The sequence below is a fragment of the Mauremys reevesii genome, linkage group 1 (genome assembly GCF_016161935.1).
Source record: "Mauremys reevesii isolate NIE-2019 linkage group 1, ASM1616193v1, whole genome shotgun sequence".
In the NCBI taxonomy this organism is placed as follows: Eukaryota; Metazoa; Chordata; order Testudines; family Geoemydidae; genus Mauremys; species Mauremys reevesii.
The window spans coordinates 299,625,213-299,653,176 of NC_052623.1; the positions used below are offsets into that span (position 1 = coordinate 299,625,213).

The 27,964-nt window shown below is 43.3% G+C and overlaps 1 protein-coding gene and 1 long non-coding RNA gene across 7 annotated transcripts in view; one reads left to right on the top strand and one right to left on the bottom strand.

Annotated features, from left to right (window-relative positions):
- The window catches only part of LOC120384157, a 45,197-nt gene extending 23,943 nt beyond the window's left edge, over positions 1–21,254 (top strand). Inside the window, exons 4-5 of the long non-coding RNA XR_005588648.1 lie at positions 17,096–17,160; positions 20,395–21,254. This is a non-coding gene — a long non-coding RNA (uncharacterized LOC120384157). The remainder of the gene's footprint in view (positions 1–17,095; positions 17,161–20,394) is intronic.
- On the bottom strand, positions 8,763–26,930 carry RXYLT1 (ribitol xylosyltransferase 1). 6 transcript variants are annotated; one of them, XM_039502488.1, is made up of 6 exons: positions 26,115–26,241; positions 24,949–25,119; positions 22,795–22,956; positions 20,147–20,461; positions 17,466–17,636; positions 8,763–12,547 (listed from the first exon to the last, which is right to left on the bottom strand). In XM_039502488.1, exons 3-6 carry the CDS (start codon positions 22,944–22,946, stop codon positions 12,127–12,129), a joined length of 1,059 nt encoding a protein of 352 aa, XP_039358422.1. In that variant the 5' UTR covers positions 22,947–22,956; positions 24,949–25,119; positions 26,115–26,241; the 3' UTR covers positions 8,763–12,126. The 6 variants fall into 6 exon arrangements, with proteins under 6 accessions (XP_039358422.1, XP_039358416.1, XP_039358420.1 ...); XM_039502482.1 differs by lacking the exon at positions 26,115–26,241 and adding an exon at positions 26,565–26,930 and having other exon boundaries at positions 8,766–12,547; positions 22,795–22,897; XM_039502486.1 differs by lacking the exon at positions 26,115–26,241 and adding an exon at positions 26,356–26,477 and having other exon boundaries at positions 8,766–12,547; positions 22,795–22,897.
- Positions 26,931–27,964: the final 1,034 nt, after the last annotated feature.

A 27,964-nucleotide genomic window follows, 5' to 3' on the forward strand; every position in this document is an offset into this window, starting at 1 on the left:
GTGAAATGAGTGCTTGTTTTTCGCTGGCCATCCTCCCCTTTTGTTGTTAGTTTAACCCCCTCCTGACTAGTCTAGGCAACCTGTTTCCTAGAAGATTGGTTCTTTTACTGAGGTGGAGGCCATCCAAATTATATAGAGCCCCTTTCCTATAGAAGATGGCCCAAAGTTCCACAAAATCCAAACCCTCTACCTTACACCACTCATCTAACCCGTGGTTCACTTCCAGAATTTTCTGCCTTCCTTTGTTTATGGGACAGGACGGTCCCTTGGACATTCCTCTCCTGCAGCACCCTTCAGAGTTCCCTAGAATCAGGGAGGCAGCATATGAAGCTGTGCCATTAGTGCTGAAATGTTCCCTCACTAGTGGAGCTTTGTCCGTTGACATCAGAAGCCTATTCAAATTTTCAGTCACATCCGTGCCATGGATCTGGGAAGACAACACATCGTCCTTTTGTCTGCCTGTCCCTTGCAGAGTGGTTTTTTTCTTTCTTTCTTCATAGCAGAGAATCTGTCGTCTTTGGCTGGATGGAAATCTCTTCACGAGCACACTCGATAGTCTTGCAGGTTGGTCTGAGTAGTCATCCTCACCTATGTTTCATACAGCTCTCTATTCCATTCCACCAACTGGATCTTCAGAGATGTTTTCTGTGGTTTCCATGCTGAGAACCTGATATTGATTGGATACTTTATCTATGTGAAATTCCTCCTCGTCTTCTTGCTAGTGGTGTTGATCCATGCTATGCAAAATAGACAGAGAATCAAGATTCCCAGAACAAAAAGTGCTTTGAAAACTATGGGTGAAAAGTACCATATAAGAGCTACGTATTCTTTGTCTTCAGTAGTCTGGAGGAAATGCCTGATTCTGATAGATTTTCATAATTCACTACAATACCACCGTGTAATCACTGAAAATATTTGCCTTTGTCCTACACGTATTACCTTAGCAAAATGGTATTCTGATATCCCAATAATCATTGTGACTCCTAAAAAGGAGGAGATAATTTTGTACTATGGCTCCTTCCACTAAATCCACTTCTGATGGCTGTTTCATGACCCCGACAAGATCTTTCATAAAATAGCCCTCAAAGTATAGCTTTAGTCTAGTTCTAGGAACAAATTTTGTACTTTATCTTATTAGTTACAGAGGGAGCTTCCATTTCAGCTCCACAGAAATACTGTAAGAATGCATACACTAATGAAGGCACTTCATTAGTTTCTTAGGATTTAAAAATTGGTAAATGTAATCAACAGAGGAAAATTACTGGAACAAATATGCATAAATGGCTTTAGGCACCTGCAGTGTGAACGAAGAGACCATGCTCATCAAAAAAGGATGAAATTAATTTCTATTTAAAGCTGTCGTGGATAAAGCAATCTGCAAGCACACAAACTATCCCTACAGTTCATCATGTATAAATTATCTTAACAAAATAGAATATTGCTAAGCCTAATTACTGCTATTCAACACATGCTAGGAGAAAACAGAACACCATGACAGGAAAAATCAGAAGACAAGTACTTTTTTGTGTGGCTGCTCTCTGGTGCAAAGTCTGTGCTCCTTGCCCTTTGTTGGCACAACTTAGCTGGCAGTGAAATACCGTAGGTCTGCTGTGCTTCCCATTTCAGGGAGTTTATTAGACTCCTCTTGTTTCCAGTGTCAGATAATCATCTAGACATTATATTTCCCTACCTGATCTCGTTCCCTCTGCATAACTCAACATTTTGGAAGAACCAGCTCTGTGCCAGCTCACTAGACCACACCACTCTCTCAAACATGCTTTGCTAATGATGTGCTTGTTCATTTAGAAGCCACCTCAGTGACCACCAAAATCAGGAGCTTCTGGGGTGTACATGCAACGTGACTAATTGTGCCTGCCAACACTACATAACAGCACAGGAAGTGAAGCTATTGTTTAGAGGACTGAAAGGATGGGGAGAAAGGTAGAATGTAATCAATTGAATTGTAGTTTAGCTGAGGTAGCTATAGTGGGGTTGTCTGTTCGGTCAGCTGGCCTAGTGGTCAGGGCCTGCTGCTCCAGTTTCTCTTTTAGTTCAATGTATCAGGGACCTTCTGAACAGGGTTCAGCTGGGTCTGTTCCTTCCCAGTCCTGCCCATCCCAGTGCTAGGCATAGGGGAATCTAGGCTACGTAGGGGATGATCCAGGCCCTCCTGCTCCACCACATCCTGGCTGAGACCTGAAAGTGTGACCGCATAGGTTAGCCTACGTTTGGCCCACCTCCTGCTCAACTTCCCCAGGCCACTTCCTACCCAACCCCCTCCCTCACTTTTGGGCATGGCTACTATTTAATTACAATCCTTTGCTCCAAACCCCAGAGTCTCAGGGCTGATGCAGATGACTCTCGGGTGACTCTGCAAGTAGTCCTCCTTACCCCAGGTGAGGTCCCAAAGGAGTCAGGGGAAAAACTCACGATCAGACCTCCTCAGTAAGAGCTTCTTCTCCTCCTGGAAGTGACTTCTCTCCTCCCACCCTGCTTGGGGCTGCTGGACCTCTCTTTATCCTGCTCCTTTCCCAGCAGTGCCTGAGGAGCAGAGGTTTTCTGGCCCAGTTCTGCTCCAGCCTTTCCCCTGCCTCAGCCTTAGTGTGGGGTTTACAAACCCCATCACAATATGTCAGTAATGTATCTAAGATACATGAGTTAACACTTTTACTCTTAGAAATCTGTTACAAGGTCTTTAAATAATCACAAGTGGACAGGCTCTCTCCCGAAAGCTACCGACTTTATTAACATGTATTTGGACATGGGTGATCAAAAGAAAATATTTTATGCAACATCTTTATTTTGTGACTAAAAATATTGCTCAGCAACTCAGATATTTTTGTCAAGTTCTGCTGCAAATTCATAAAATAATCAATAAGTATATTATCTCTTTTCTGCCTCCTGAACTGTTGTAAGTCAAACATATTGTTTTCGTTTTACCATCTAATGTACCCTTCACAAGAAGGTTACATTATGCTTGCTACATTAAACAGCTGAGAAATTGTAATAGGCTCTTTGAAAGATGTACTCTTTCATACAGAGAATGGGTATATCAAAGTTACATATATTCATTCTAAGAGTGTGGATCATAACAAAATAATGCTTTCCTTTAGTATAATTTATTTCCATAATTTTTAGCAGAAGGTGGTAAAGATTTCACAGGGAGATTGAACAGCTGCATGGATTAGGAACTATATCTGGACCAAGAGACCATCCAGCTTTGCAGCATGAATAGATACCACTAACCCAAACCCAAGAGTGTTGCAACCTAGATAATAGTTTGTTAGTAGCTTATGAATTCACAGGGGGGAGGGGGGAGGAGTTTTCATCTTCTGATAAGGTAATTTAATGATCTACTTTTCAAACACTAAGTGAAATGGATGAAATTCCTTGTACAATCTATAGCTAAAGTGTTGAGTTACTAATTAGTGCTAGCAAAGAAAAAAGATAGAGGCAGCAGAGATTTCTTGTTGGTTATAGGTATAGACCATCACTAAGTGCTTCGTTTAAGCATTGGAAAGAACAATACCCTGCTCCGTTGTTAGGTCTATTCAAGAAAGTGCACCTTTAATCATTTCTGAGCCACATATGAAATCCCTATCAGAAGCTAAAGAGTGACAGAATAAATCAGTGTCATATCACTAGAAAAACTATTCTCAGAAGCTCAACATCTTAAAACAGTCATCCAATGTGTGGATTTAATACTAATAACCAGTGCAATAGCTTAACTCTTCAGAGCACTGTGCACATATTAACAAAGTCAGCCCCACAACAGCTGTCACGTAGACAAGTAGCAGTATTATTATTTTACAGCTAGGGAAATAGACATGGAACCAACCAGAATATCTTCACTGCAATTTTATAGCCCCGCAGCCTGAGCCCAAGTCAGTGGCCACAGGTGTTTACTTGCAGTGTAGATATACCCAGAAAAAACAAATAACTTACGTAAGGTCACACAAGAATCCTGTGGTGGAGCAGGGAACCTGACCTAGATCTCACAAGTCCCAGGCTACTGTCTGAACCACTAGACTATCATTCCTCTCTAGCTGACCTCCTCTGGTCATATATTTCTATTTCCAGTATGGTGGCACCTCCTTTTATCTCTGTCCGTTTCTAGTAATATCTTGCCCTAAAATGAAACCCAGCATCCCTCCCCCTGCAGTCCAGCTCAGTTTGAGCTTTGAGGGTCGGGGGAAGTAAGGAGGGGGAGCCAAAGACGGATCCCTGCTATTCAAGGAAAGTTATAGCCGTGTGCCAATTTTCAGTCTAACAAATTGATGTGTGTCTCCACAATGGCTGATCTCTTGCCCTTACCAGTAGAATATACATAGTTTCCCTGTAAATCAGGTATTACACACAATACAACTTTAATATAATGGATGAGGGGGAGGATCCAGAGCCTAGAAACTGAGTCTGCTAATCCCTGACAGATTGTTACGTTCAAGCTGCCACTCAACACCTCTGTCAGAGTAGTGATCAGTGGGCTGTGAGCTTTGTGTACCCAGGCACAACAGGATGTGCCAGCCACAAAGGGCCTGATTGGTAGTGCTCCTGGGTGCCTGCTTGGTCCCAGGTGCACTACTTAAACCAGGAGAGGACACCAGGAAGTTGTCTGTACAACTAGGAGGATCTCCAGCCAGCTGCTATGACAAACTTTGCTCTTTTACCTCACTCTAGTTCCTGGCTTCCAACTTTGCCTCTGACCCATTGCTTCAGCCCTACTCATTCTGGCTCCACCCAGTAGACCTGGCGACCCATGACCCAGCCACGACAGTTTGCTCCAACCACCTGGACCCCTCTAGGGAGGGAGCTGGTACCCTGTTGCCCAGCAAGTCCCATGGAGCATCATTTTCAGGAGCGGGTCACTCATTTCCAACAAAGAACCACATTCTGTGCACTTGTGTGATGTCACTTCTGGCAGAGAACCAAGCCCTCTGGGAACAGCTACCTCAGCTGGAAGCAGGGAACACAACACTCCAGGCTTAGGCTGCTGCCCTGCCACTGGAACAGGAGACCACTGTGCCTTTACCCAGATGTTTCTACAGGAACCGTCAGAAATTCGGGGGATTCCTTAATCAGTGCTGCCTACTCTTTATGTTCTGTCCCTATCCCACTGATTGGACCCAGGTGGGACTGTTGCTCAGCCTACTAAACAGAGAAGCCTTGGGCTGGGCCTCTCCCTTGCTGGAACAAGATAAGCATTCCAGTCTGTCAGCATCACACTTCCTCTGGACCTTCTTCACAATTTTTGATGATCCCCACCACACACACTTGGCTGAAGCTGCCCTGCGGAAGCTCCAACAAGGGTAGAGGTCAGCCACAAGGCATGTCGCACATTTCTGTTGGCTGACGGCAGACACAGAATAGAACGAGGCAGCCCCACTGCACCAGTTCCACATAGGATTGAGCGAGGAGATCAAAGACAAATTAGCCTGTGTTGAGACTCATGTGGGCGTGGATGCATTTATTGACTTATCCATCCACATTGATGACTGGCTCTGGGAGCAGAGTAAGGAGAAGAGGGGGGTCATGCCAACATCGTGCCTCCATCCCAGAGTCTGCTGCCCCAGCCCATGCAAGTTGACCTGGTCCAAAGGTGTTTGACTGCTCAAAAAAAGGAACAGCACAGATGCAACAATTTGTTTTTACTGCAGCAAGGCTAGAGACCCACTCACTATGTGTCATCAAGAATTCCTGCTTGGAAGCAGTCAGGAAACAAATGAGCCCAGGCATGACTTCAGAGTTACTTTGGAATGCCACCCTGTGCAACCCCCGACCAAGTTCTGACTGGCCCCCATTCTGATCCACCCAGGCTGTTGCAGCATCTTCATGTGCAGGTTTGTTTACATCCCCCCATTCCTAGGCTTCAGAACTTGAGATCCAGCCTGAGCCACAACTTCAAAGCACTGCCTATACACCTATTTTTAGAGTTTAGCACAAGCCCCTAGTCCTAGTCTGTCAACTGAGGCTGGGAGGCTCACTACAAAATTCTGGGTAGACATACTGTGTTTAAGAATGATAAATGATCAACTGCCTGACCTACTGCAAGCAGCTTCCTTATCTGGAGGATTACCAGCCAAGATGTATGGACTTTTGATTAACAAGGAATCTATGTAATTCCTTCTTTCTGTCTATGCATCTGTGATGAAAGTAAAGAAAACAAGCTTAGAACTGCCCTAATTTTTGTAGGATAACATGGAGTTTTGGGCATTGGGATAAATTTAGGGTTGATCTCAAATTTTGAACTTTGCTTTGCTGTTATCTGGACCAATAAATACACTTTAAGCCTTGGGATCTGTGCTAGATTCGGTCGTGCCTTTAGGCAGGGTTTCATCAGGTCAGGCATTCTGTTCTTTATTTGATTCATCCTACCCTTTATGTAGCATCCTGTACACTCACAGTATTATATAAACAACATCTAGATTCCCTTTCAAGCTTATTGGAAAACACCGGTTCTGCCATCTTTCAGAATAGCACTGTTCTTGGAAACAAGAGCTGCCTTAGACATTGGAATTGCATTTCCTCAAGTCTGTTTCAGTAGCCTCTCTCCATTGTCAGTCTTTGTGGATACCGAAGAAACAAATTTAACCTTATTCAATAAACATTTATTTCTTCCACTTCCATACACAGTGTCTGGCAATGTTTTTGGAAGCTATAGTATGTACATCATGACAAAGAGTCCTGTGGCACCTTATAGACTGAGGCCTGGTCTACACTACACGTTTAAACCGAATTTAGCAGCGTTAAACTGATTTAACCCGTCCACACAACGAGGCCCTTTATATCGATATAAAGGGCTCTTTAAACCGATTTCTGTACTCCTCCCCGAGAGGAGTAGCGCTGAAATCGGTATTGCCATGTCAGATTAGGGTTAGTGTGGCCGCATATCAACGGTATTGGCCTCCAGGCGGTATCCCACAGTGCATCATTGTGACCGCTCTGGAAAGCAAGCTGAACTCGGATGCACTGGCCAGGTAGGCAGAAAAAGCCCCGCGAACTTTTGAATTTCATTTCCTGTTTGCCCAGCGTGGAGCTCTGATCAGCATGGGTGGCGATGCAATCCCAAATCCAAAAAGAGCTCCAGCATGGACCGTACGGGAGATACTGGATCTGATCGCTGTATGGGGAGACAAATCTGTTCTATCAGAGCTCTGTTACAGAAGACGAAATGACAAAGCATTTGAAAAAAATCTCCAGGCTATGATAGACAGAGGCCACAGCACAGTGCTGTGTGACAAGCGTAACGGAAAGCCAAAGAATCAAATGGACACTCATGGAGGGAGGGAGGGGGTACTGAGGACTCCAGCAATCCCACAGTCCCCGAAAAGCATTTGCATTCTTGGCTGAACTCCCAATGCCTGAAGGGTCAAAAACATTTTCCCGGGTGTTTCAGGGTATATGTCGTCAATTTACACTCTCCCCCCCGCCCCGAAAGAAAAGGGAAAAAAACGTTTCTAGCCTTTTTTCAATGTCACCTTATGTCTACTGCATGCTGCTGGTAGACTGGGTGCTGCAGCACTGAACACCAGCATCCCCTTCCCGGTGGCAGACGGTACAATATGACTGCTATCCATCATCATCATCAGCCCGTGAGTGCTCCTGGCTGGCCTCGGTGAGGTCGGCTGGGGGCACCTGGGTAAAAATGGGAATGACTCCTGGTCATTCCCGGCAGATGGTACAGAACGGCTGGTAACTGTCTTCATCATAGCAACTGGAGGCTGAGCTCCATCAGTCCCCCCCTTTCATGTCTAAAGAAAAGATTCTGTACTGCCTGGACTATCATAGCAGCTGGAGGCTTCCTCCCCCTCATTTTATCTCACTAAAAAGTCAGTGTTTCTTATTCCTGCATTCTTTATTACTTCATCACACAAATGGGGGGACACTGCCACGGTAGCCCAGGAGGGTTGGGGGAGGAGGGAAGCAATGGGTGGGGTTGTTGCAGGGGCACCCCCTAGAATGGCATGCAGCTCATCATTTCTGCGGGATCTCTGGGGCTCTGACACGGAGCGGCTGTGTTCTCTAGTACACTTGCCCCATATTCTAGAAAGGACTGACTCTATTTTTAGACAAAACATAAAGAAGGGAATGACCCGGGGAGTCATTCCCATTTTTGTCCATGCGCCCCCGGCCGACCTCAGCAAGGCCAGCCAGGAGCACCCATGACAGCAGCAGACGGTACAGAACGACTGATAACCGTCATCTCATCGCCAATTTACAATGGCATGGCAGACGGTGCAATAGGGATGGTAACCGTCTCTGCTACCTTGCAAAGGCAAATGAATGCTGCTGTGTAGCACTGCAGTACCGCGTCTGTCAGCAGCATCCAGTACACATACGGTGACAGTGACAAAAGGCAAAACAGGCTCCATGGTTGCCATGCTATGGCATCTGCCAGGGCAATCCAGGGAAAAAGGGCGCAAAATGATTGTCTGCCGTTGCTTTCATGGAGGAAGGATTGAGTGACGACATTTACACAGAATCACCCGCGACACTGTTTTTGCATTGGGATCTCAACCCAGAATTCCAATGGGTGGGGGAGACTGCAGGAACTATGGGATAGCTACGGGATAGCTACCCATAGTGCAATGCTCCAAAAATCGACGCTAGCCTCGGTACATGGACGCACACCGCCAAATTAATGTGCTTAGTGTGGCCACGTGCACTCGACTTCATACAATCTGTTTTACAAAACCGGTTTATGTAAAATCGGAATAATCCTGTAGTGTAGACACACTCTAACAGACATATTGGAGCATGAGCTTTCGTGGGTGAATACCCACTTAGTCAGAAGCAGTATGTACATTGTTATCCAGCTATTTTGTGTCTACTGAAAATAAATAAGCTTTACCAGGAAATAATTGGATTTTATTTCCATGGGTTACCCAGGCTATTTTAGTTAGGAATGTAAATAACTAGCACTGGACAGAAACTCATTTCCCTCTTCAGCTTCTCTACTTGCTGAGTGGAAAGCTATCCTGATAAAGTAGGTTGCTGGAGAGCCTCCAACTAGAACACTTGTTCAATATTTTTAAATATATAAAAGGCATGAAACCTTCTTGAAGCAAACTTGACTCATTTTGGCAGTCTTGGATACCTTTGCTAAAAGCTGATCCAATTGCTTTGAAAACAAAATGATCCTTAGAGGTTCTACTTGTAGACTGCATCCTCCATGAACCAATACCCATTTCCTATGAAAAATGGTATCGCTAATGTTTCCCATAAAACACTTTTACATACACACACAATTCTCTCTGGCATCTCATTCTGTGGTTTGTAGGGAAAAAAATTCTAGTAGATAGACTCTATGACAATATAAACTTACTAAGCCACAGTGTTAATCACTTTTATATGAGAGGATCTAGAAAAAGCTATTGTAGGGACCACTAAAAAGTGAATATCTATTGCAAAATTGCTTTGCTGTGGTATAGTCTAAACACAGAAAATATCACAGTAAAGATAAAATTATGGTACACGTTTTACTATTTAGTTGCACAGAGTTGAACTGGCTCTTGAATTCGTACATGCAATTCATGCTATATGGCATTCTTGCATTTAGAGACAGAACAGCATTTAGAGAATTGACTAAACTACATACAAAATACGGGAGTATTGCGAGTGGTATAGCGCAGCCCAGGCCATATCATTCACTGAAATTATTACAACATCATATTAAATATTTCTTACACAGCAAAATAGTACTGGAGCTCCTTGGCTACTCTCATATACTCAAAGCTCTTTGTTTAGACGGTATTATACTTGTAAATCCCCTTTGAATGTTGACAACATCAGCAGGTACTGAGAATGCTCAAAATTGCCACATGAAGGTGCACACTTATGGCCTGATAAACTCACAACTTCAGCTGAAGTCGGTGAGAGCTACAGCTGCTCAGCCCCTCAAAGTTATGCCCTAATATTAGATGGAAATGAAGAGAAGATTCTTTCAAATGGAGGAGGAAAATCTGATACCAGATATAGTTTTTTCTCAGAAGTCTCTGCATAAGTCAAGGATCAGAAATTCTACACTGAAATACAGTTACATCATTTTTATACAATACATGTTTAGTTAGCTTTAGAGCAGTTTCCTTGATAACAAACATAGCAATCAAGTGAAAGTTTGCATTTTTCAACACACACATCTACCATCTTAATCACCAATAACCGAAGCCTGGTTATTTTACAATGGTCATAGATTATTTACATCTCTTCACAATCAAGTTATTCTGCACCATATAACTTCCAGTTTCTGTTATTCTTTGATAGTGTTATGATGTTGGATAAAAGAAGCTACACACACAATCTTTTTTATTTAAAAATATTCTTTGAGATAAGAACCACCATCTACTACTTTTCCTTTGGAAATCTAGTATGCTCTCTTCTTTCTCAATTAAACTTTTCCATTTTTTATGGAAAGATTAAGTTATAATGTAATGAAACGTCAAGTCTTCAGCAGTTTCATTGGACAGACAAATGACATACTATAAGGATAAATTAGTTTGGTCTGTTTTTATTGGAGCAGATAGTGATCCATAGATCTGCACCTGGAAGAGAAACCCTACATTCCTGGATCTACCCAGGGTCACACAGTAGAAAATGTGCCACCTCTTCACCATCCTGCCACCTCCTGTGCCAAGACGCTGTGGAGGAAGCTCTGCAGATCCTTGCACAGGGGAAAAGATGAGAGTAAGGGACACTGCACACTGTCTCACCCACACATGTGGAGAATCTGACAAGCAGAGAATGCAACCCTCTCTACAGTAGGAGAACCAAATTAAAAACAAAACCTTAAATGGCCTCGTGTAGGTGCAATCACAAACAAATGCAGAAATGCAAGAATTGCCTCACTAGAGAAGACTGGTAGTCCACTAAGTCCAGTGTTCTGTCTCTGACAATGGTTAGAAACCAGATGCTTCAGACGAAAGAGCAAGGATATGGGAAGCAGGCTCTTAGATTATGCTGGCACATTTTAACATTTTTACTCCCAATCCCTTTTTGAATCTTTCTAAACTCTTGGCCTCAAAGCTATACAATAGAAGCACAATTGTGTTTATAACTTTATCTGAACAAGTGGGTCTCTGTTTTTGTTGAAAATGTTGCCCAAATGCATCTTCACACACTGTACTCATACTCTGACACCATCATACACAATCACCAAAACATTAAAGGGAAAAACTTGCAATAAAAGGTAAACTGTTACTTTTTGGTGGGACAGGGATAGGTAAGGAGCTTAGACACATATTTAAAATAGGACGTTCCTATACGAAGTGTTTTGGATGAAAAAGATTTAATGACCATTTTTTCCAGGATGGTCGGAGATACTTTTAGTATATAGTAGCAAGCTAGTCAAAGTGGGCAGTGGTGAGGATGAGTAGGGTTAGCAGGGAATATTCCATCTATCAATGGCCAGTTTTGGAGAGGAAAGTTCTCTTGATAACTTCACAGAAATGAAAATTTTCAATGTATAACATCTCCCCCTAAGATACTAGACAAATGAGAGGAGCCCAAATTATTAAATGGCTTCATTTTGTACCTGCCAAAAATGGGTGGTGCGGGGGAGGGGAGAGCTCTCGTCATCTGCAATAGTTTAAAGACTTTATTAGGATATTGTTAAAAGTTCTGTCATTCAAGGCCTGATTGACCATAGTTCTCTTTTTCCTCAGTTAAAGAAAACTATAATAAAATTATATTTTAAAATAAGGAAAATGATAGCAGGAGACTTTCAGGAAAGAATGCTTAAGGTATAAATATCAGTGTAGTGGAGCCACCACTTATGCTTTTTGTGAAACATTTATCTTTGGGTGATGTATTTGCTGAAATGCTTCCATATCTAGATTAAAACACAGAAGTACTGACTTGCCAAGAATGAGAGATAGTCATTGCAAAAAATAAGAATAAAGTAGATGTCATCCATCCAGACTACTATCCTGTAAGACTGCATCCTCTCTGAACGTAATTTAGGAAAGAAGGGTGAAAATTGGCCCTGGGTAAGCAGGTGCAACGCTACTGACTTCAAAGAAATTGCACCTGCACTGGAAGTGGTTCATTTATTTTTTATTTTTATATAAAAGCTTACTTGAAGGTCAGTGAAAATTAAACTTTTGATCTATTTTTGATTTTCAAAGGAGGCAATTAACCTCCTTTAGCATTTGGTAAAAATGAATTTTCCAAGATATTAATAAATTTATGTCTCATTTGTGCTTTGAAGTGCCGGTACCATTCTATAAGCTTTTTTCTCCTTTGAATCTTTTCTTGTAAGCTCATATTTTTCTCTTTTTCTAAAACAGCAGGAAGTTTTTCCCAGTTTTTAATAAAGATAAATGGAGCCCCCATGGTCTTTAGTAATTGCAGTGGAGCACTGTGGTATATAGATGAATTTCCACACTTGCCTGGTGTCATTACATCTTCTACAACAGGAACAGAGCCATATGAACAAGCTTCATAAATTCTATAGCATTCTGTATTTACTCCTACTGGGCACAATGTGAGATCACTCTGCAGCAATGCCTCTTGATAGATTCTAAAACTTTCATTTGTTTCTTGAGGCTGCCACCTAGAAAAATAAAGAAGTTGAAAATTAACATTACATTTTCCCTTCAAGGGTAGATGTATTACAATGAAAAATAGAGATCCATGTTATTTTAGTATATATAAATGTTGCAGAGCTGCAAGGTTTGTAACAACAGGTCTGAGAATCAGCAAGGTTTTATGTTTCAATCCACATATTCCTAAACAATTTTTTTCAGGTATTTATAGAAAAGTTCACCTGTAAGCTATAAATGCTATAAGAACAGTTTTCAACTGAGGGGCTTTAAAGGAAGCATTAATACTTCAAGCACCCACAAAAAAATTTTTTTTTAGAAAAATATTTTGCACTGGAAGCCCCTATCAATTTACTTTATAAGCTAAACTAGAAGGTTATTAAGTGGCTCAAAAATAGGCATTTGGAGATAGAATGCTCTGACAGACTTTTTGAAGCAAGAATAATCCCCCCCCCCAAATTTAAAATCAGCAGGGGGATTTGCTGTTTAGAAATGAGAATGTCAGGCAGCAATTGTCAATCTCTTTAATTTCCTCAGACAGTCCGAGGTACTTTGTTTGACAGCACTCTAGGCCATGGATACTGAATAATCTCTCTCTAGATTCTATATTAGCCTCTCAAGTTCTTTTGTCCAAAATTTTCAGAAAAAGCGTTAAGTTGCCTCTAGTTTTATTAAATGCCTTTTAATATTTATAATAAAAGGTTTTTTAAACCTTCTATGAGAACAATTGTACAAACTAATTAAGAGTAGAATTAATTTGTTTGGTTTAATCATGATGACAGTCTACCCCAGGGGATGGTGAACTGCGGCCCGTGGGCCACATCTGGCCCTCAAGCTCCTGCTGGGGAGTGGGGTCCGGGGCTTGCCCTGCTCCGTGGCTCCCAGAAACAGCGGCATATCCCCCCTCCGGCTCCTATGCATAGGGGCAGCCCAGGGGGCTCCACACACTGCCCCTGCCCCAAGCGCCGCCCCCGCAGCTCCCATTGCGCAGGAACTACGGCCAATGGGAGCTGCAGGGGCGGTGCCTACGGACAGGGCAGTATGCGAAGCCCCCTGGCTGCCCCTACGCATAGGAGCCGGAGGAGGGACATGCCGCTGCTTCTGGGAGCTGCTTGAGGTAAGAGCCAGCTGGAGCCTGCACCCCTGACCCCCTCTGCCACCCCAACCCCTTGCCCTAGCCCTGATCCCCCTCCTGCCCTCTGAGCCCCTCGGTCCCAGCCCAGAGAACCTTTTTGCATCCCCAACCCCTCATCTCTAGCCCCAACCCAGAGTCTGAACCCCCAGCTGGAGCCCTCACCCCCTCCCCACACACACACCTCAACCCCCTGCCCCAGCCCAGAGCCCCCTCCCGCACCCCGAACTCCTAATTTCTGGCCCCACCCCAGAGCTGTCACTCCTACCCCCAATTTCATGAGCATTCATGGCCTGCCATACAATTTCCATTCCCAGATGTGGCCCTTGGGCCAAAAAGTTTGCCCACCCCTGGTCTACCCACTTAATAGTCAAAAAGATAGTTCTGCTACAGTATCGAGATGGTTACACAAAAACCAAAGCTTGTATTTACAGTTTTCTCCTCATCTGGACTGTGCACGGAACCACATTACCCATGTCAAAACACATTATAAAGATGTTTTGGGCCAGGGACCATGTACAGAGCCAGACCAGATTTAGTTCTACTCTGAGTCCTTATAATTTATATTCTCTCAGTCCTTGTAATTTACCACCAATCTTTATAAACGTATTCTATTGGTCTTGCCTCAGAATTGTTTCTTTTCTTGGCAGTCTGCCTCCGAGTCCTTTTCTCAAGTCCCCCTCTATTTCTATGTCTATTTTCCAGTCTCTTCTTTGATATGGTCATCTTCTTTTCAGCAGATTTCTCTGCCTGTGCCTTTACTGGTTCTGCCTTCACTGCAGTCTCAGCTAGAGTTAGTTATACATTGCAACTAGGGCTGTCAAATGATTAAAAAATTAATCATGCTATTAAATGATAATAGAATACCACTTTAAATATTTTTGGATGTTTTCTATATTTTCAAATACATGGATTTTAATTACAAACACAGAATACAAAGTATACAGTGCTCACGTTATATTTATTTTTGGATTACAAGTATTTGCACGGTAAAAAACCCAAAATAAATAGTATTTGACAATTCATCTAATACAAGTACTGTGTTGTAATCTCAAAAATAAAACACTGTAAAATTGTAGAGCCTGCAAGTTCACTCAGTCCTACTTCTTGTTCAGCCAATCGCTAAGACAAACAAGTTTGATTACATTTGCAGGAGACAGTGCTGCCCGCGTCTTGTTTACAGTGTCACCTGAAAGTGAGAACAGGTGTTTGCATGGCACTGTTGTAGCCAGCGCTGCAAGATATTTATGTGCCAGATGTGCTGAAGATTCGTATGTCCCTTCATGCTTCAACCACCATTCCAGGGGACATGCGTCCATGCTGATGACAGGTTCTGCTCGATAACAATCCAAAGCAGTGCTGACTGATGCATGTTCATTTTCATTATTTGAGTCAGATGCCACCAGCAGGTTGATTTTGGGTGGTTCGGGTTCTGTAGTTTCTGCATCGGAGTGTTGTTCTTTTAAGACTTCTGAAAGCATGCTTCACATCTTGTCCCTTTCAGATTTTGGAAGGCACTTCAGATTCTTAAACCTTGGGTCGAGTGCTGTAGATATCTTTAGAAATCTCACATAGTACCTTCTTTGCGTTTTGTGAACTCTGCAGTGAAAGTGTTCTTAAAATGAACAGCATGTGCTGGGTCATCATGAGAGACTGCTATAACATGAAATATATGAAAGAATTTGGGTAAAACAGCAGGGGACATACAATTCTCCCCCTTGGAGTTCAGTCACAAATTTAATTAATGCATTTTTTTTTAATGAGCGTAATCAGCACGGAAACATGTCTCTGGAATGGTGGCAGAAGCATGAAAGGGCATACGAATGTTTAGCATATCTGGCATGTAAATACCTTGCAATGCCAGCAACAAAAGTGCCATGCAAATGCCTGTTCTCATGTTCTGGTAACACTGTAAATAAGAAGAGGGCAGCATTATCTCTTGTAAATGTAAACAAACTTGTTTGTCTTAGCGATTGGCTGAACAAAAAGTAGGACTGAGTGGACTTGTAAGCTCTGAAGTTTTACATTGTTTTGTTTTTGAGTGCAGGTATATAATAAAAAAACTATATTTGTAAGTTGCTCTTTCACAACAAATAGATTGCACTACAGTACTTGAATGAGGTGAATTGAAAAATATTATTTATTTTGTTTATCATTTTTAGTGCAAATATTTGTAATAAAAATAATATACACTTTGATTTTAATTACAACACAGACTACAATATATATGAAAATGTAGAAAAACATCCAAAATATTTAATAAATTTCAATTGGTATTCTATTGTTTAACAGTGCAATTAAAACTGTGATTAATCATGCTTAATTTTTTTTAATCGTAATTAATGTTTTTGTTTAAATAATCGATGAAAGACTGTTCAGATTTTTTAAAAGCATCACCTCCTCTTTAAGGGAATACCAATAGAATCCTGCCAAGGTTTAAGGTAGCAGTTGTTAAAAGCAAATTAAAAAGTACCATTAGAACTTATTTCACGTAGTCAGAAGGTCTGTCCTACCTCCTGAAGACACGAAATGAACTATATTGTTTAGCTCAGGGGTCGGCAACCTTTCAGCAGTGGTGTGCCGAGTCTTCATGTATACACTCTAATTTAAGGCTTCGTGTGCCGGTAATACATTTTAACGTTTTTTAGAAGGTCTCTCTATAAGTCTATAATATATAACCAAACTACTGTTATATGTAAAGTAAACAAGGTTTTCAAAATGTTTCAGAAACTTTATTTAAAATTAAATTAAAATGCAGATCTTATCAGTTTAGTGTGATCCTTGCCCTTGCTTTTCCTTGCTGAGTTTTCCAATGTCTGGTGGCACCTATTTAGATAGAAACCTGTGTGCAGCTTAAAGTGAGTTATAAATTGATAACCGGCTGGCAGGAGGTCAGCGGCTGGAACCCCAGATCGGCAGCTGAGGTGAGGGGAGCTGGCGGCTGGTACGGCTGAGCAGGGCCGGAAGCCTGGACCCTGTCTGGCAGGGGGCCTGCGCTGGAACTCCAACTGGAAGCAAGGTGAGTGGGGCTGCGGGGACCCTGGCTGGCAAGGGGCCAGCAGCGGGAACCCCAGAGCAGCGGCAAGCTGAGCAGCTCAGCCCACCGTTCTGGGGTTTCCACTACCAGCTCCTTGCCAGCTGGGGTCTCAGCTCCTTGCCAGCCTGGGGTTCCATCCCCCAGGCCAGCAGCTGGCGCTGAGTGGGACCGGCAGCAGGATCGCGGCTGGCAGGAGCTGGCGGTGGAAACCCCAGAGTGGCGGTGGGCTGAGTAGCTCAGCCTGCCCTGCATGCCATGAAAAAAATCAGCTCACGTGCCACCTTTGGCACACATGCCGTAGGTTGCCGACCCCTGGTTTAGCTGAAGCCATCATCTTTATATGCGGTTGATAACATAAAGCTCTGGTTTCATGTCTCCCTCTTCTGGTAGGTGGATAATCCACAGGATGTATGACACAGATTTTGAATACCCACTGCCCCTTCCACCAAAACCCGGTATGTGTGAGAGGAGACAGGACTGGCTGCATTATGTTAGATATTTCTTTCAAACTATGTCAAGTCACAACCACAATGTAAAGTACTATAGCACACAAGGTGTTAAGGCATCCAAGATCTGTATGAAAATCTCAGCTCAGCAAGGTTTTCATTGTTTTTAAGTTTGACCATTGTCATTATTTATACTATTTTATTTATAACATATTTTTAAAAGAGATGACCTAGGTCATCAATGATCTATGCAAGGGGCTTTGAATAATTCAGCTAGCAAACTATACATTTACAAAGTAAATCATAGCTCTTACTGTTCTCTGGCTGCAATCCAACAGAGTTTATCAAGCCCGTCTTGTTTCAAAACTTCCATTAGGTTCTCCCTAGATGAATTCTTATACACAGTTCCTAAAAAATTACATAGATACGATCTTGGAGAACGTAGCATTGACCAGTTGGGCTCTACAATGGGGAAATTCCTGTATCTGTAACAACAATGCATACATTAGATGAAAATATTTTTATGTCAAAGGAAAAAGATGGGTTTTTGCACCATTTCATGTTTATGCAGCAGATTTTAAGAACTGGAATAGCTTTGTAATCAGTTCCAATATTTAACTACTGACTGAATTTAAAAAAAACAAAGATAGCCAAACACTGATGGATAATATTTATCATTATCCCTTTGTTTTTAGATGAACATTCTGTAGAATGTGTACATAATTCCACTTGGTGCTATCAAAAAGAAGATAGGGATCTTCTAGGGTGTGAATCAGAGAAAAAAAAATCTGTTTCAATAGCAGCTGTTCTCAATACAACCACTTATTTTGGCTGAAGTTGCTGGGTTAGTGGTTCTTTTGGAGTTGATGTCTCGGTTATTTGAATCAGCTGAAAGTGTATGCTGTAAAAACAATGCCATTGGTATACTCCCAAATGAAAACTCAACTCTGTCCCTACAATCTGTGCATCTTCACCAATTTAATCTGTGAATTACACTTAAAGTTACTGATTTTAGTCATAACAGCACCAATGGTTCAGCTAAAGGGCTGGCAGAGTCATTTGCATTATCTAGATCTAATTTACCACACTTTTGTATGTTAGTATTAAATTACGTGTCCCTCTTACAGCTGTCACATTCTCAAAATTAGCTATGATTTTCTTTCTAACTTTTTATTTTTAGAGAGTGGGTCAATAATACTGTTAGTTTTCTTTCTATTTCTATATTTTTTCTATATTATTACAGTAAGGAAACAATTTGGAAAAAAACATACATTGATCACAAAATTATCCTAGTTTCAAAACAAGCCTGTAGTCTTACTCCTAGGGGAAGTCTGTGTCACTGCACATGTGCAGAATTCATGTCCTCAGCAGATTTCTTTGCTTCCCCAGAGGAAAATGACTTTCTGATGGGGGAAGCAAAGGGAAGCCACAAGAGTAGTTATGTGACCCTCCCCAGCAATATGTTTTAGGTGCCCAGGGCAGCCAGCAGAGAGGTAAATCACTGTGGGGCAGGGGGTGGGACTGGAGAAGACCCGGCTGGTGGATCCTACCCTGCGCCAGGCTCAACTGCAAGTCCCGGCTGGGCTGGGGAGCATGGGACTTCCTCTTCCCCTGCACAGCATCCACGGCCAGGTCAGACCCACCCTCAGAGTCCCATTAATGTTGCACCCATACCCCCCCAACAAGCCTCTGTGCATTCAGATCCCCCCAACCTGGATCCCCCACTGAGCAGCCTGAACCCAGACTGACTCAAACAGAACCCTCTCAACCCACACCTTGATTCCCCCACACTGAGCCCCTCCACAGTTGGATCCTGCCAGGCTAAGCCTGCCTGCCCACACCTGGCACGGAGGGGCAAGGCCGGAGGATGTTTCTGGGGCAGGCCCGGTCCTTGCTCTGTGTCAGGGTTGGGTGCAACCTCACCGCTGAGTCCATGTCCCGGGGGAGAGCTGCAGTGATCTCCCCGCTCTGTGCAGCCATGGCCTGTGCTCCGCAATGCCATGCTGGAGTCTCCACATTTATTTGACAAATAAAATTTGCAGAATTTTAAAATATTGTGTGCAGAATTTTTTATTTTTTGGCGCAGAATGCCCTCAGGAGTACTTTAGTCCATCCTCACTTTCCTTGGCTTCTCCACCATCTTTGGTACTGTTGATCATACGCTCCCCTTCTGAACATCTTATTCCCCCACCCCCACCTGGGGCTTTCATGACTCTGTCCTTTCCTGGTTCCCCTGCTATTTCTTTGGACAGTAATTCAGCACTTCTTTCAGAGGTTCTCTCTTCCTTGCCGTTGTTTCTCTCTGTAGGTTTCTTACCAGACTTTGTACTTGTTTCTTTCCACTTCTCTCTGTCACTCCCTCACCCACTCTTCATTTGGATAATTGCAGCCATCTACATGGCTTTAACTTCCACTTTTACATCAATGACTGCAAATCTACCTTTCCACTTCTGACCTCTCCCTCTTTTTCTCACCCCCTCACCCTTGCATCCCAACCTACCTCTAGGGCATTTCCTCCTAGTTGTCTCATTGTCATCTTAACATGTTCAAAACTGAATATATATCTTTCCTTACAAACACTGATTCTTTGCCACTGTGGAGGCTCCATGTTTACTTTCTGTCAATGGCATCCTGAGCAAATTTCCTTTGGTTTCAATAAAAACATATTTTCTAATGGCCAGCGTTGCAAATTCAACATAGATCTGAAAATTAAGCTTTCTGGCTTGCATTATCACCATTGATAATAGAGATTCTGCAGTTGGAATAATTCTGTTAAGACACGAGTAAGACAGGAAAGGATGAAGATAACTCTCCCACAGCTGTATCCACTCTACAACACTAACAGGATTAAAATGTAGTAAACATTTATTGCAAGGCATCTTACTATAAATGTTTCAGAAATAATGTTACAGATTTAACTACTAAAAACAATAGGCATGTACAGTTCATGCATAACTGATTCCTTAAGTGTAATTTGTTTATGTTTAACACTTACGTAGCTACTCCTAAAGGCCACTGGAAAATATCTTCTTCGTTTACCCAGGTACAGTCGTATACCACAAAAAGTAGTTCCACAAATCCTCCATGTCTTTTCAGGTATGGGTGAATCCATTCATTGTTACACTGTTCACTTCCAAGCAGCACAATGGCAACATGCCTCAGCTTGCGAGTTTGTATTAAAGTTTGTGCATAATGCAACCACTGAGTGGCATAAGTGATCTTTGCTTCCTCTCTTCCATTCAGAACTAGAACCACATTATCAGCTTCTACTGAAAAGTATCCCGGGACTACGGCTGGACCAGTGATGAAACTGTGAATAATAAAACACAAACACTTGACCTCTTCTGAGATATGTTACCAACTTTTATGCATATTCTGTTCACTGCATTGTAAACAATCTGCCTGCAGTGTTTAGAGATTTTGTTTCTTCATTAAAACAGACATTATGTACTGCAAAATACTTTTGCTATTGTGACAAATTTCAGATGTACAGAGTCTAAAATGACAATTTAAACTTTAGTAAAGCTCGTGTTGGCCTTTTACCTGAACAATAAAGAGATTAAAAATTAATTGCAAACACGGTATAGTGCAGGGACATCAGAACCTTTACTATAGTCAAATACTGAAAAGTCTTGAAAATCTGAATGAACCCATTGAAACCAGACAGAATCCCTAGAATAATTAGTTAGGGTATGCTTTGTCATCTGTGAAATGGATCAAAAACTTTTATTCTTTTCAAAACCAACAGAATACAAAATACCACCACAGAGACTGAAAACCTTCAGTTTCATATGAGAAATCTGTAGTACTGTATTATGACAGACACTATTAAGAAAGGAAGGATGGTCCAGTGGTTAGGTCACTAGCTTGGGACTCAGGAGACCAGTGATCAATTCTCTGCTCTATCACAGACCTCCTATGTGACCTTCATCTCTGTGCTTCAATTGCCTACCTGTAAAATGGGCATAATAGCACTTTTCTAATGGGAAGGGGGATTGTGAAGATACATACATTAATAAATTTTGAAGTGTGCAGTTACTACAGTAATGGAGATCATTACAGTGCCTAACAGATATTGCACTTCACCTTCGTTTAACCATCCAAAGGCCTGACCTTGCAAACACATATGCATGTATGTAGTCTCATTGAAGTAAATGGGACAACACACATATGTGAAGTTAAACATGTCCATAAATACTTAGGTTCTGATCCTGCAAACAATCTGGAAAGCAAGTCGGCGTTAATGTTCTAAAAATTCCCTGAGAGTAACTTAGAACTGGGAAGGTGGGTTGTTATTAAAGTTTTTTTTTTTTTTAATTTACATTTGAAAAACTCTAGGGATGTTAAATTATTCCTCTGAAAATGTTTGGGGTAGATATATCATGTCCTGTTATGCCACCATATTCTGCATCAATGAGAACAAAGAAACACCCTGAGTTTATTTACCTGCCCATTTTAACTGGTATTTTGGCAATTATGTCTTTAGAGTTAATACTTTTAAAAAAATACCCATATAAAAAGGTCTCAGTGCCCCACCAATAATTAACAATAGCAAGATGCCTCCCCCCCACACTCCCAGCAGCCTACAGACTATAATAATAATAATGCACAAAAACTCCATGAGCCAGCAACATTAAATAATCAAATACAGATAACAATGTACTTCAGCCAGCCAATAAATAAAAATGAAAAAACCTCTGCATTCCCACATCACACCTAACAACATACCCTCATGCTTCCTCACAAAATCCTATCACACAAGTGGATTTTGTATTGTGACTGGAAGACATGAAGTTGGGCTATTTCGGATTAAGGAAAAAAACAGATTAATCATAGATAGAAGGAGAGAATTCACATTTTTCTACTTGATAACTAACCTATCCAATTTTTAATGTTTGCTGTATTGGTACTTTCCACTTTTTAACTCTGTATTTTAGAAGCATCTGAAATGTGAATAGGTTTTGCTTAAAATGGAGACTTGGCAAACTTTTCTCCTCCAAAGAGGTTAGTATAATCTGGTTACACCCAGAAGACAGTCTATTTAAATGCCAATATAGAAATCCTTTCTCCCAATGAGATAGACATTAAGAAACTATGTAAATATGTTAAGTATTATTCACCTGAAACTGACAGATAATTTAAAGAAGAAAATGTTTTTAACTAGTCAAGATTCTAAAAACCCATCCATAAGTGTAGCAAAATATTTCTTATCACTAGTTAAAGCCACAACTATAAGCCGTAGGTGGGAAGAGTGGCCGCAGAAGAGGGTGAATTCCAACCTCGCAAGCTTCCACTGAGTTCTTTGCACAAAGCCTAATTCTTCTGACTTTAAGCAGTGATGGGCAATAGGATTGTTCTTGTAATTTCTAGAAATTACATTTTAAATTAATCAAACTGTCATACAGAACATATTTAACACAAGGTCTGAAATTAAGTATGGCAATAAATATGTTCATGGTTGGTCAGAATGAATCACCAAAACAAGCATTATTGTTATACCATTTCCCTTTATGCAGATTAAAATATTTACAATTGTTGGAGTGGAAGGGATAAAATATACAACTGGACACCTTTTCCTACAGTGTTTATGTTTTAGACTGCTAAAGTTAACATAAGAGAAGGTCAGTGTCATGCAACTGGTACCTGAAATGTGTTTTTCCTCCCTTTATGCTTCCTTCTCTCCACTGTGCAGTCACATCAGCAGGTTCAAGCAGACCTTCAAGAATATGTTGCCAGAGGTAAAGACCTACATAAATAATGAAGAGCGGCTGGAGTACTTGGTGCATATATGGCATCTCCTGTCTACTGTAAAAATCATACCAAAAGGAATCTTTCAGGAATTGTGTGGCAATGATGGTGTGGATGTCAAATTTTCCTATTTAACATGGATTGGTTGCTCAACCCCCCCAAAAATAAACAAACCCATCCACACTCTTTGGAATTAGAAAGGGAGGATTTTCTACATCAGGCCAAAATTTGGGCAGTTATTTTTTAAAATTGTAGGCAGGCAGTGTCCTGTTAACTGCTGGACAGGAAAACAAAAAATGATTGTGTAAATATATTTGTTAAAATGTTAAGCATTATCAGATTTAAAACAAGTACACTTGTCACAGAGTGACTGGCCCCTTTAAGAGGCAAGGGGGTCCAGTGTACCTGGACTGACCACCTGCTGCCTAGTTGGGCTTAAGGGAAAGCATCTGGACCCTATAAAGGCAGACCCAGCTGGCCGGGGTGGGGGGCAGGAGACAGGTGGCAGATGCCTGAAGACCCTACAGGGAATGAGAAGGCTCTTGCAGGGCCCTGATTCAGGAGGGAAATAGACCCTCCAGGAGAAGGTGGTAGGCCAGCTGAAACTGGAATGAAGACTTAAGTTTGAATTCTATTTTGAAAGAACAAATAGATTGGCACCCTGAAAGTGAATGCTTTGAATTTGGACTGTGGTCTTTTAAGGGACCTTGAGTGAAGGGGAAACTGAGGAAGGCCTCAGCAGAGCCACACTTGGCAAGGAGGAGGCACTATAGTATAGTCATGCCCTATTACAACACCGTTTGAAGTTGCGAGAGAGAGATGAGGTTTTCTCCCCTGGAAACATGGAATATTTTTACAATGGAAAAATACCCACATATAGTATGTCAATGAATACAAAAGACCACCATAAAAAATCCCATCTAAAGATGGCATTGTTGCAGTTTCAATGAAAATTCCTCCAAAAGTTCCATTCACATTCTAAGAAGGTCAAGATTCTTGGGAGTTTTATGGATAGAGGAAATGCAGTAGCTTCTAAAATGGAGCAACTTTCAGGTTAATTGCTAGCAGTGCCAAGAAAAGGGTGTTCACTTTTAGATAATTAAGGCCCCAGTCCTGCAAACAGTTACATGCATCAGTTCAATATAAACACTACAGTATTTTAAGTTACATATGGGAAAGTTCTAGATGGGTCGCTGTGTCCAGGGCAATATTAACCTATCAGTAGGCCCTGGCCTAGAAAAAAATACACTTTACCAGCCTGATGCAGAGGGGAGGTCTTGGAGGGCAGGGGATACTAAGCCCACAAACTCCGAAGCAGCAGCTCCTGTTCCACAGGGTAGGCATTCTGGGTTTGTGAGATGGCACATGGAGCCACAGCTCTACTCAGGTCCTACCAGCCCATGCAGCCCTCACCCAGCCCTGTGGGACAGGAGCCACCGCTGAAGAGTAAGCAGGGGCAGGCTCACTTTCCTACTCTCCCCACTTCCCTGGCCTCCCCTCTGCACTGGGTTGCGGTACTAGGGCAGAAGGTGGTGCATATATGTAATGGTGGGTCACAAAGAAAAAAGAAAAGACAAGACAATGTAGTTGGTGAGTCCTCTTAGTAAAAAGTTTGTGAAGGGAACAAATCTGCACAACCCACATAGTGTTTCTTTCTCTGAACTTCTGATCTAGAAGTCAGCATGAAAAAGTATTCACCAGGACTGTTCAGTTTTTTGTATCGCACTATGTGCTCAGGAATGAACAATGCAACACTACGCAATTTGCTTAGGATAATCCAGCAAAGAGAGTCCCTGACAGCAGTGTAGGATAAGCAAATGATCAAAGTACGCCAAAGAACTGAAGTTCTCATTGTGTTGTTTATACAGTTCTGAATAATAAATACTTATCGCTTATACCAGGCCTTCCATCCAAAGATAGCACAGTACTTTAAACAGGTAAGCAAACTCTGTTATACTCACCTTTACAGAAAGGAAAAGAGACACAGAAAGGTTAAGGGACTTGCAAGGTCACTTAGCAGTATTAAACATATTAATCACAAATGCTTACCAATGGCTGCTTTACCCCAGATCTGCACTTTAAGGTCTGTTTGTTCTTGCTGGGATTTCATATTTTGTAACATTTGAAGATTAGTTTCATATCTCTGCTGTGAAACAATCTGCTCATTTTTTTCATCTCCTTCCCAGGGATTCCATTCTTCATTTCCCAAAGAAAAGCGTTCTATGTTTAAAAGACACACATTCTGCATTAACAACCTCAGGTCTACAAGTCTACTCCTAATTGTTACAGAAATAACAGGTCTCATTTTAGTAGATGCTTTCTAAGGTACTGTCCACAGCAAGACTATTTTCAAAACACACTTATGCCCAACCATGGCTACAGCATAGCTTGCATCTGTGCTCATTGCACCAGCGTACAGTGACAAAAATTAGATATCTAATTCCCCACAGGTAGCAATAGTGGAAGTTTTAGTGTAGACAGGGCTCAGGTCTGCCTGAGCAGCATTGGGGCCTATGTTTGTACAGCACCTAGCACAATGCTATCCTGAGCCCTACTGGGTATCTATGGTGCTACCACAATAAATTGTGAATTTTTTAATCCAGGGCATGAGGAATTTTCTTTGTGGTCGTTCCTGTAAGCAGCATCTGCAATGAAAAATTGAAAGGGTGGGGGGAGGGGGGTAGCGTGGAAGACGAAACAACCAAGAGAGACCTATTTTTCATATTATAGGAACTATATTTAAGACTCAGAAAATATGCATTTTCCACCCAGGTGACTCATAGGCATAAAGTTACGTCTCACTGATGCCAAAATACAAAGACTCTGTCACCAAAGTTAGGAGAGTGACTAGTTCTAGAAGCCAGGCCTGTATTTAATCCTCTGAATTGACAGCTAGATTAAGAACTGCTACAACAGTAAAACCTCACATATTCAAAACAAATTGGCCCTAAAAGGAGAAAATTTCAGAACAAACCGGCACCATGTATCATGTACATGCCATCGAAGAAGCGGACCTTGTCAACAAAAGCTTCATTGTGCTTAGGGTGACCAGACAGCAAGTGTGAAAAATCAGGACAGGGGGTGGGGGGGTAATAGGATCCTATATAAGAACAAGACCCAAAAATCGGGACATCTGGTCACCCTAATTGTGCTGCGAGCATTGCTGACATTTACTGCTAAAGAGCTAATTCTTCCAAGCATAGACATAGACATACACCGAGTTTTTGGGCAGGGGCCTCTCACTAGCACTTGAAACCTGTAGCTGCCACAGGCAGGCGCCTCAGCTCAGACTGTACGGGTGGCTACTAGCTAACCCCCACCGACCCAAAAGGCTTAGCTGGCTGCCCACGTCTCCAGCTTGCTACATAAGCGGCACCTCTTGCCGCTGCCGGGTGGGAGCAACGCTTCCCCCCAACCCCGTTGTATTAAAGCCCAATCGCCAGGAGCCTCAGCTACCCGGTCACCAGCCTCCCGGGCGCTAGGCTCGGCACTCGGGGGGGATATTTCACAGGGCAGGAGCCAAAGGGGCCGGAAGGCTCCGCAGCGTCCCCTCACACCCCCCGCTTGCTGGCTAGCAGCAGCTGGCGCCCAGCGTGGCCCCGCTCACGCCCCGGACACGCGTGACAGCGCAGCCGCCGGCTGGCCGGGCCGCTCCGCCGCGTTACCTCTGCCGAGCCGCGGCTGCCGGGGGCCGCCCCGGGAGGCGGGCGGCCGCCGTGGCCGCAGGAAGACGCTGTAGGCGGCGTAGAGGGAGAAGAGCACGTAGGCGGCCAGCAGCGCGGAGCAGAGCCGCTTCCGCGTGGCCCGCATCCTGCCGCAGCCTGCAGGCCGCGCGCCGGGGCCGGCCCGGGCCCGCCTCCCGTCCCGTCACGCGCCAGCGGGGGGCTGCTGCCGTGGCCCCCGCCTGCTTGGAGGCGGGCGGGGAAGGGTAGCGCCGGGCCGGAATTGGTCCCGCCAGATGCGGGACCCCCACCGCGGTGCAGTGGCCCAGCAAAACCCGGGCCTGACACTTGCCCTCCTTTCTCCCCCCCGTCCCCCGGACAAGCTCCTGCTGCACAAAGCCACTGCAGGTGCGTCCCGGCTCAAGAGCCAGACCCGGGCTGCTCGTGGCAGCCTTGGGCCATTTGAATTGTACAGCGCAGAAGCAAGGGGAGCCACTTCTGCTTGCCTGGGAAAGTCTGACACACCCTGGTACAAAACCCCTGGAAAAACACATTTGGCTCATGGTACCAGGATCCTGGTATATTCTGGTCCCAACCACCACCATCTACAGCAGGGGTTGGCAGCCTTTCAGAAGTGGTGTGCCCAGTCTTCATTGATTCACTCTAATTTAAGGTTTTGCGTGCCAGTAATATGGTTTAAGGTTTTTAGAAGGTCTCTATAAGTCTAATATATAACTAAACTATTGTTGTATGTAAAGTAAACAAGGTTTTTAAAATGTTTAGGAAGCTTCATTTAAAATTAAAATGTAGCTCTTATCAGTTTGGTGCAGTGGTTCTTAACCTGGGGTGTAAGATTTTTTTTAGAAGCTGGGGGCGGCTGCAGAGCGCTGGGCCTGGGCCAGGAGCAGAGCACTGGGCTGGTTTCTGGTACCCCAGGCCAGCAGCGGGCTGAGCAGGGCCAGAGGCCCGGACCCCGGCTGGCAGGGGGCTGGGTGAGCGGGGCTGGTATCCCAGGCTGGCAGCAGGCTAAGCCAGCGGGGCTGATGGCCGGGACCCCGGCTGGCAAGGGGCCGGCGGCCGGAACCCCAGACCGTCAGCGGGGTGGCAGACAGAACCCCAGACTGGCAGTGGCTCACCCGCTGCTGATCTGGGGTTCCACTGGCTCCTGCCAGCCGGGGTCTTGGCCCCTGGCCCTGCTCAACCTGCTGCTGGCCGGGGGTTCTGTTAACGCAGGCCAGCAGCAGGCTGAGTGGGGTCAGTGGCTGGAACCCCGGCTGGCAGCAGGGTGCCAGTAAAAATTGGCTCACGTACCCAGGTTGCCGACCCCGATCTACAGTGTAAGTAGAGAGAAAAAGAAAATGTAGCGGCTCCTAGAGCACCAAAATATCCAGACCCTGTTGTAA